Raw genomic sequence first — 10,389 nt, forward strand, 5'->3', positions numbered from 1 at the left:
GCGACGATTTCCTATGCAGAAATCGTCTCTAAAACGACAAAACCGAATGTCAATGTTGTTATGCCCGCGCCCTCCGCGCCAATATCCTACAAAAAATCAGTAGAGAGGAAGTCGAGGTCAAAAAAACTACCTTCCAAACCTAATGTTCCTCATCATGACCCTTCACTTCTGTATTTCCCGAATGGACAACTTCCATCTGGTTCTAATGGGAATGCTTTTCCTAGCACAGTCCCAACATCGAACAATACAATTATATCTACCATATTGAGTATTCTAGTATCGATCCTTCAAAACAATCCACAAATACCGTCCAACGTCGCCCATCAACTTCTAAATATAACATCCCTACTTAACCACCACCATGGCTCCTCAGATGAGGATTCTGCAGTGGAACAGCCATAGCATTTTAAATAAAAAAGAAGATCTCTTGCATACATTGCAAGAAGAATCTATTTCAATTGCGGCCATTTCGGAGACGTGGATGGTCCCGGGATCTACTATTAGATTCCGGGGATTCCACTGTCTGCGAGATGATCGTGAGGATGGGAAGGGTGGCTCTGCCCTCCTCATCAAAAACTCCCTTCCTTTTATCCCTATTAATGTCAAGACTGATGGCTGTCCTTTCCAAGTGACAGCTGCAAAGGTTAATGACTTGACCATCCTTTCCATGTATATCTCCCCAACCAACAAACCCTCAAAATCGATACTTTTATCTTTGTTCCAAAAATTGACCCCTCCGTTCCTTATCCTTGGTGACTTTAATGCTCACCATGCCCTGTGGGGTGCTCCGACATGCGACAGGTTGGGAAGAGATATTGTTGATCTCTTGGATGATCTGAATATGTGTGTCCTTAATGATGGCTCCGCGACGCGCCTTCAGCTTCCAAATCAGCGACCCAGTGCAGTGGATCTCACCATCTCCAGCGCTGCAATGGCACCATCTGTGCAATGGTCAATTAAGGATGACACTATTGGTAGTGATCATTACCCTATAGTAGTCAACCTCATATCCAGTCATAGATATTGCCAAAGTGGCCTATCCCCTGGGGGAAGACGAAGACCGAGATACATTACAGAAAGAGTTAAATGGAGATACTTCTCTGACGACATTGAACTTAAAGTGAACGAGCTGCCCACCCCTACGAAAGAGAATGTAGTGAAGTGCTATGAAGCATTGTCATCATGCATCGTCGAAGCAGCAGAAAAACATGTCCCTGTAAAGGAGAAAGGCAATAGAAGTAAACCCCCCCCTGCCCCATGGTGGGATAGCGAATGTTCGGAGGCAGTTTTGAAAAGGAAAAAGCAAGCTAAAGTTTACTCCTTAAACATGAGCCTAGAAAACCTGTTGAGTTTTAAACAGGTTGAAGCTAAAACAAAACGCCTCTTAAGAGACAAGAAACGACAAGGATGGAAAAACTTCTGTTGCTCTTTATCACGAGACGTGCCTATATCAACTGTTTGGAGCATGATACGCCGATTTAGAGGTTCTTTCACTCCACCAGTGAGACGTCCTGAGACCCTTGGGTGGGTTGAGGAGTTCGCCAACAAATTAGCCCCGCAGACCGCAAATAACTGGAATGAGTCTCCCTATTGGTACCAGTTTACAAATAGAAGCTGGTTAGATCATAGCTTCAGTTTAGATGAACTGAAGACTATTCTGACCCGGCTCACAGACTCAGCTCCAGGGATTGACGGTATACTGTATAGTTTTATCCAACATAACAGTGATCCTACCCTCTCCTACATTCTATCATTGATCAACATGATCTTTGAATCAGGAAACATCCCCCCTTCATGGAAAACCCAATCCATTATCCCTATCCTTAAACCCAACAAAGACCCAAACTTTGGGTCTTCCTACCGCCCCATAGCCCTCTCCTCCACACTGTTGAAAGTGGCGGAACATATGGTGAGACAACGCTTGGACTGGTTTGTGGAGAGCTCGAAAACTCTCCCCGAGTCTCAATTTGGATTCAGGAAAAGAAAGAGCACTATTGAAAGCGTGTCGGTTCTGACATCTGATATCAGAGCCGCTCTTACTAAGAAAGAATTTCTTATAGGTGTCTGTCTGGACATAAGTGGTGCATATGACAATGTTATTATCCATATTCTAGAAGCTAAAATGCTACGAATTGGAATCCCGCGAAAACTCACTTCCTTTATAGCAAATTTGATTCTCTCCAGAAAGGTAGAAATCAGTGTTCGCGGTCATGCTGTGGTGGAGAGAGAGTTGAGCAAGGGACTACCTCAGGGTTCTGTCCTGAGCCCGATTCTCTTCAATATCTATACGCATGACATAAGCGGAATTGTTCCCTCAGAGACAAGTTTGCTTCAATACGCGGACGACTTCTTCATGTATACATATGGGAAGGACCCAAATAATCTAGAAAATACTCTAAATTTAGGTATGAGAAACATCAGGAATTGGTTAGTGGAACATGGCTTGGATCTATCGACTGGTAAAAGTAATGCCATAACCTTTTGTAGACAGCGAAAAATCCCAACCATAAAAATTCAACACGGAGATGAGATAGTACCTTTTACGTCCCAGATTAAGTTCCTGGGAGTAATTCTGGACACTCATCTTACATGGAACTCATACATTAATCATATAGTAAACAAGTGTCAAGCCGGATTGAATACGTTAAGAGCAGTCTCGCGAGTATGGTGGGGGAGCCACCCTTTTATACAGAGACTTTTTTATACTGCGTATATCCGGAGCCATCTAGATTATGCCTCGTTCCTTTTAGAACCTTGTTCAAAAAAGAATCTCCAAAGACTTGACCGGATCCAATCCCAAAGTCTGAGACTAGTCGTCGGAGCCATGAAGTCATCTCCAATAAACGCTTTACAAGTAGAAGCTTGTGATCCCCCACTTGGTATGAGAAGACAATACTTGGCGGATAGATTTCTTCTAAAATGCTCTGTCCAAAAAAACAACCTGCTCCTCAAAAAGGTACAATTTCTCTCTGACTGCGTGACATCCTCATCTTTTTGGTTTCATAAACCACCCCCTTTACTAGTCAACAGTTTTCATTTTTACAAATCTTTCGAATCTAACATTTATCCTAAAGACCTTCTTCCCCTTTATCGTTTCCCATTTAAAACTTCTATTTATGCCCCAAGTATTGAACTCACATTCGGAGTCGAAAGCCACCTACAGCCCCGGTGTACATTCAACCGTATTCGGTCGTCAAGATGGATAGGTTGGAAAATTATCTACACTGATGGATCTCGGTCAGATTCGGCAACCCATACGGGTGCGGCTATATATTGTGAAGACAACAACTTTCAAAGATTGTACAAATTGCACAAGAATGCATCTGTATTTACCGCAGAATGTATCGCAATCCGAGAAGCTGTCAAATACGCCTTAAGCTCACAATATAGCAAGTTCCTAATCCTGTCGGATTCCTTGAGTGCCTTACAAAAAATCAAATCCCCTCCATCCTTTTATCCCGAGGACGAGCTCTGCGTGGAAACTCGATTTCTTCTTTTTATATCAGAGGCATCCAATAAGAGTATTGTTATGTCCTGGATCCCTAGCCATTGTGGTATTCCCGGTAACGAAAAAGTGGACGCGTTAGCAAAGGAGGCGGTCCACTCCGGGGATCCTGCCTATAGTAATTTACTACCACTAGGTGATCTCCTTGTTATGACGAAGGAGAAGCAACTTCGCACATGGCAAGAATATTGGGTAGCTTCTTCCCAAGCCAAGGGTAAACATCTTTTCCAACTGAAACCAAATGTTACAGAAAAGCCTTGGTTTTCCAAAGTGATTCTGAACAAGTTTGAGACATCCTCCATATGCAGAATGCGCATTGGGCACTGCTGCAATGGTTCTCACCTGTTCAGAATCCATGTCCGGGACTCTGCCATTTGCGAATGTCAGCTAGATGAGGAAGATTTAAACCATATTTTTTTTGGATGCCCCATAAATGATTGTTATCCTGATTTCCTATCCGACCTCTCTGATATTAATATCCCATTCCCTATTCATATTCTAACTCTCCTGTCCCCACCCAATAAACGTGTATTTAAAATCCTATGTAAATATCTAGTTGTAAATGGTGTAAAGCTGTAAATATGTTTTATTATTATATGTTTATATTATATTAAATACTAACATACTAACTTGTACATATTATATTACTAACACATGTGTATATATGTAAAAAAAAAAAAAAACTACTCGACACTGGCCAGAACACCCAAGTTGAGATGTGAAAAGGCCATGAAAAAAACGAAGAAGAAGGCGTAGACCGTAGACTAAATTGACACAATCATAGCAAATAGCAATATATATATGTAATGGCAATGTGTTATATTTCTACATTGTCTCTGGATACCAAAGTCAGATTAAATGTCAATTTGTCGTGACTGATTGTTTGGTTGGGGATAACCTCAAATTCGAAATTGGTACATTATGCATTATTTATTCCAGACTTTAGATAGTCTTATATCATAATTGCTCATTCATACTATAAAAAATATAACATGAATAAATTCAGAAAAATTGCATTAGGTATGTCCGGAGGAGTGGATAGTGCGGTAGCGGCTTTTTTGTTAAAATCCAAAGGTTAATTTTAATATATTGTTTTAATACTTCTCTATAGAATAAGTTTTAGTGAAACTAACATTGTAGTTAACTAATAATTCACAGGTTTTGATGTCCATGCTGTATTCATGAAAAACTGGGATTCTATAGACGAAATGGGGGTATGTACGACAGAAAAAGATTTCGAAGATGCTAAAATTGTGTGTAAAATATTAGATCTTCCCCTTACTCAAGTTAACTTTGTGAAGCAGTATTGGAATGAGGTATTTACCAATTTGGTAAAGGATTATGAACTCGGGCTTACACCGAATCCAGATATTCTGTGCAATAGAAAAGTGAAGTTTAAGTGCTTTTATGATTATTGCTTCAACACACTTCAAGCCGACGCTATAGCAACAGGACACTACGCCAATACGACATTTGGACCTTATTTAGAAGATTATAAAGAAGGTGTAAGTGAGTACAGTATGCCATATATTCAATTGCATGTTTTTAAACACCCTAACTCATTTACCATGGCATTTACTAAAAATAACAAAAACTGTGTATCATGGGGCATCGATCTATTAATACACATATACGCCTGTAGAGTAAAATGTTCAAACAAGTTGTTACATGAAAATGTACCTATAGTTACCGAGTTAGTTTTTTTATGGCCCATTTTCGGAATATAAAAAAGTTTTTATATAAATGTTTCATAAGAACATTATATTTTTATGGATCCCAATCAAATTCTTTTAATTTATACCCATTTATTCGTTTTTACTAGATTTCGGGAAACGCTAAAATAATATTAACTCACATTTATTATATTTTTAAATCGTATTTCTACCAATGCATCCTTGTTAAAATGAAGAGCATTCAGTTTTGTGGCGCTAGGCGTAGTTTGACTTTTAAAGTAAATAATACTTGTATTTGAACATGAATTATTTTAAGATTTGTTATTCACTTCCCTTCACAAATACTTCCCAATGAAAAGTTATACCATTCTTTTTGCAATATTTATCCAAACAGTTTTTACGCGTTTTCACGACACAAGTAAGCATTTTGGTTTAGATTATAAAAGTCAAGCTCGCATCACACCCAGCTGGCAGTCAAAGAACAACTTACACCTTGGGCATCATTGAGCGTTTAGGTATCAGTCATTGGCTGATTCAGAAAAACTAATGACGTCGTCCAAAGTAGTTCTGTTTTATAAATATTGTTTTTATAACTTTTTTCATACATTTTCAAGAAACTTCACAGTACAATTTAATACTTAAATTTTTGCCGCACGTAAAAAAACATTTTTTATATCTAATTTCCCATAGCACTGAACTTCCTCATGCAGTAGTGAATTGAAATGATGCAGAAAACACCCACGTTATGTCTTAACCAGAGCTGGACCTACCACAGGTTCAATTGGCACAAATAATTAAACACTCCGCTTGCAGGGGTGGGAGAATAATATGCTCGTATCAATATTTTGTGTATTCCCGTACCTTTTAAGTAAGTGACAGGGCGCTAGCACCCCTTAGATCCGGGGCTGGTCTTACCTATCACACCATGGGGGTTTTCCTATTGAATTACTTTAACAATAGTTTTAAAAATAATTGTTTATAAAATTATAAATTTATTTTCAGATGTGAAATTACTCCGTCCATTCGATAAATTTAAAGACCAAACATTTTTCCTGTCGCAAGTAGAACAAGAACCATTACGCAAAACAATGTTTCCTCTGGCAACCCTAACTAAATCTTCTGTAAGAAATATTGCCAAAAAACATGGTTTGTTAAATGTTGCAACAAAGAAAGATAGCACTGGGATATGTTTTGTAGGTCACCGAACTTTTAAAAACTTCATATCAGAGGTATAATTATTTGTTTCTTTATTTTACATGCTACAATTAAATAAAAAAATATGGTGACTTTGTAGGCAGAACTGGAACTATACTTTATACATAAAGAAAAATAAAAATACTTAAATAGTTTTGAAAATAATTGATAATTTTAATTTATGTACCGAAATACCTTAAAGAAATAGGATTAGATTGTTGGAGATTTTCTATTAATGCTTTTTTTTACCTATTATTTTTTTCAGTATGTCATTTCTAAGCCAGGAGTTTTTATTGACTTTATGACGGGAAAAAAAGTTGGCGAACACAATGGCTTTCACCAATGGACTTTGGGTCAGCGTTGTAGATTAGGTGGTTTCTCCAAACCATATTTTGTGTTGAAAAAAAACAAAATAGATAATTCTATTTATGTCGTAAGTATTCAATTTTTTTTATCTAGTGTTAACTCTTGTGTGGCTATGATGTAACTTGAATCTACATAGAATACGAGGCTTGACATACCTCTCTTATTTTTTTTAATGATGAAGTCGCATTTTTTGTAATTTCCAAATGAATATTTCCAAATATTTTTTATTATGAATATTTTTTCAAATAATTTTCTAATGAATAGAACTCAAAAAAATATACATAGTGAATATTTCCACACTGGATTTGTAAACTGATACTCTGAATATTCCCTGGTGGTGCAAACCTTAAGCAAAGAGTCAGAATGTCAGTTATATAACAGTACCCCTAGCGACAGAATAAGGAAGTTTAGTGCTACGTGAAATTGCATATAATTTATTTTTTCTATACGCAGTAAAAATTAGAGCTTTACATTGCATGGCAAAGTTTCTCAAAAACATTAAAAAAAAAAAAAAAAACTAACTACTTTGAACTTCGTCACAAGTTCTTAAGAATCAATATATGATAGAGTGATGCGATAAATTTCTGGCTTCCAGAAAGCCAACTCATCAATCAGCAGAACTCTCCGACTAAAACTTGTGATGTCAGAGGTCGAGTGATTAAGAAATCATAGGGTTTATAATACGATACATAAAAATAGTTAAAAATAATTTTTGGCTTAGTTTGATAGTCTATGTCTTCTGCCTGCTACCGCTGACGTGCTGAACATTATAGATTAAAAGTACTGAACATTGAGTGGATTCATTAAACATTATTTTTTTAATCATTTCATTAATCAATAGGCAGGTAAAAATCTGAATCAGTACAGCATGAGGTCAACTAATCTCCACTCAATTTCTTTTAGCAAAATTTTCACCCGCGAGTAGAAACTGAGTAAATGAAACCAAAATGGAAAATAATAAATATGTGTCACCCACCCTAATTTTACCAGACCGAGTGAATTTGCACGATACGTGTGAACGGGCCCGTATATGACTCAATAAATTATTTTAAGACTATTAATATTATAGATATTTTAATTCCCATTATATTTTATTAATGCAAAGAATATTACCACTAAATTATGATAATAAGGGGGCAGCCCCAGTGGTGGAATGACTTTGAAGCTTACGTCACACATGAAAGGTTCCGGGTTCAATTCCCGGTAAGATCACAAAAATTCATTCAAACCAATTTTTTTAATGAGTAATTTGTTTATTGGCTAAAAAAACATTGCTTTTTGTATAAGCAAAACCGATAGGAAGACACGCAGTCTTTAAAACTGTTTTTTGGGGAAAGAAGTGCTTTTAATATTTTTTCTCAAGCCTGTGTGCTATAATTTACCACTTGAAATAGCTTGTTGTGTTGCAAAAAATATATTCCCTTTTTGTTCAAGATAGCAATATTTGTAGTTATCAGTTATTAATTTATTTTTTACTTTGGAATAAGCTACCTCTTCATATAAAGTTCATATAAACCTTCATATAAACTTTATAAACCTTCCTTAATCATATAAAAAAAACGCCTGAAACATTAATAACTTCCCTTTAATTTTTTTTTTTCCTGGATCCTCTTTCTGTCTCTTCCCAAACTCATTACTTCATCCCACATTTCTCATTATATAATATGTATTTTTATTATTATGGATAACTTATATAGCGCCATTTTTGTAATATTCTGATTCTATAGAAAATACATTTGGTTGAAGCTTTTAAATTTGTAATTTATTTTGTTATCACATGCTACGGATTTATTCAAATGATTTAAAGAACAAGTGGGTTTTAAGTTTTTTCCAAAACATCACTTCACTCTCACAGTCTCGCACCTCTGCTGGGAGAGCATTCCATGCCATAGGGCCTGCGACCGCAATGTGTGTTCACTGAATTTGGTGCGCTGTTTGCGCATAGAGGTATAATAACTTTTTCTCTCGCTGTAGACATAGCTGATCTAAGCGTTAGACGCCTGTCAGCTAGTTCATCTGGAATTTTCCATATTTATCCAAATTTTATTTGGAATTGAATCAAATAACGACTCAAAACTGTATTGTATAATGAAAAGCCTACTATTGAGCTACTTGGAAAAAACATTACGATCGTAGACTCAATGGTTTGGCTACACTTGGGACATCCAGCCTATGATTGGATTTTTTACTAAAATTTCTTAAAAATCCAAATAACCTTTAAACAACTGAATGTCACAGAACATACATGGGGGTTAAATCGATAGGCATTGAAATCTCCCATCGCTCTGCCACCAATGATCCACCCTCCCAGTTTCAGGCTGTATATAAATTATATTATAAATTAAATTTAAGCCTGTTTAACATTTTTTTAATTTTTGGCAATAATTTTTTGGATGTATATCATAGAATATTTTTTCTCCATATGGGTGATTCTATTAGCCATAGGTGTGTTATTGCTCTAAAGTTTTGTCTTAAATAAGTTGAATTTAATATATTCATATTAAATAACCAAAATATTATCATTAGCAATAAATAGAATATGAAATTAAAAAAAGAAAAATTGTTTTGTTAAATGAAATTATTATTTTGTCAATTATTTTCTTAATGTAATCCATAAGGGTTTCTAAATATATGAATTTAAAATAAAAAATTTAAAAAACCTTCCCGGTTGTAAATATTATATTTTTTTACTTCGAAATATTTTAATGTTTCTCTTTATTTCAGATTAGTGGCACTAATCACCCATCACTTAAAACCAAAATGATTATGACAGACAATGCAAATTGGATATATGGGGAACCCGAATCATTAAAAAATAATGGTGTTTTCAAATGTTATTTTAGATTTCAACATACGAAACCATTTGTGGACTGTTCCATCATGAAAATCAATAATGGATTACTTTTAGTGTTACATAAAGAACTTAGGGCCATTACAGAAGGGCAGTATGCCATTTTTTATAGCGATTGTGAATGTTATGGAAGTGCTCGGATTATTGACAAAGGTCCGAGTTTATATTTTACAAATGATTAGATATAAGCATTTATTGTTGGTCTCTTTTGTTACTTATTAATAAAAACTTAATCATTACTATATCATTGTTTTAAATTATTTATTTACTTTACTAGTACTCTGTCTCACTCAATGAGTTGGAGCTTTGAGTATGAGTCATCCCAGAATGTCATTTCACTTTATATTTGAACGAACAAATATTTTTATTTGTAGTACAGTTTTTTTTACGTATATATAATAATAAATAAAATAATTAAAAATCAATCAAATCATACAACGAAAAATAACAAATAATTAAATAGTCATTACAGAGTGAGATCATATAATATTTTTTTGTATAAGAGGAACCAAGACCGTGAGGAAACAAGTTTTGAATTTCAAAAAAGAGTGAGTGTCCCGAACAGATGGTTACTATAGCCGTGCCACCAGTTCAAATCCCGGCTAAAACGGTTTTAAATATTTACCCGCTCGCTTTAAACTCTGCATGCATTTATATTCAACTTATTTGTTTCATAGTTCCATCTTTCTTTTACACAGAAAACCTATCTTTTGATCAATTTTTCATTGATTGCCCGATGTCAAGCAATTCCTTTTTCTGTTCAAAGTGCCAGACCTTGGAATAAGCTAACCTATGGACAT

General features: G+C 35.5%; 1 protein-coding gene across 6 annotated transcripts; it reads left to right on the plus strand.

Moving 5' to 3' along the window:
• The first annotated feature begins 4,320 nt into the window (after positions 1-4,320).
• Positions 4,321-9,830, plus strand: LOC148271655 (mitochondrial tRNA-specific 2-thiouridylase 1). Of its 6 annotated transcripts, XM_088241112.1 has the most exons (6): positions 4,360-4,419; positions 4,526-4,579; positions 4,664-5,014; positions 6,181-6,407; positions 6,638-6,805; positions 9,463-9,830. In XM_088241112.1, exons 2-6 carry the CDS (start codon positions 4,528-4,530, stop codon positions 9,769-9,771), a joined length of 1,107 nt encoding a protein of 368 aa, XP_088097238.1. In that variant the 5' UTR covers positions 4,360-4,419; positions 4,526-4,527; the 3' UTR covers positions 9,772-9,830. The 6 variants fall into 6 exon arrangements, 5 of the variants coding, with proteins under 5 accessions (XP_088097239.1, XP_088097240.1, XP_088097241.1 ...); XM_088241113.1 differs by lacking the exon at positions 4,526-4,579 and having other exon boundaries at positions 4,321-4,419; XR_015825050.1 differs by having other exon boundaries at positions 4,351-4,579; positions 4,664-5,010.
• The last annotated feature ends 559 nt before the right edge of the window (positions 9,831-10,389 follow it).

The sequence above is a fragment of the Micrasema longulum genome, unplaced genomic scaffold, assembly GCF_059751315.1.
Source record: "Micrasema longulum isolate JH-2025_06_02 unplaced genomic scaffold, ASM5975131v1 h1tg002747l, whole genome shotgun sequence".
NCBI lineage: Eukaryota > Metazoa > Arthropoda > Insecta > Trichoptera > Brachycentridae > Micrasema > Micrasema longulum.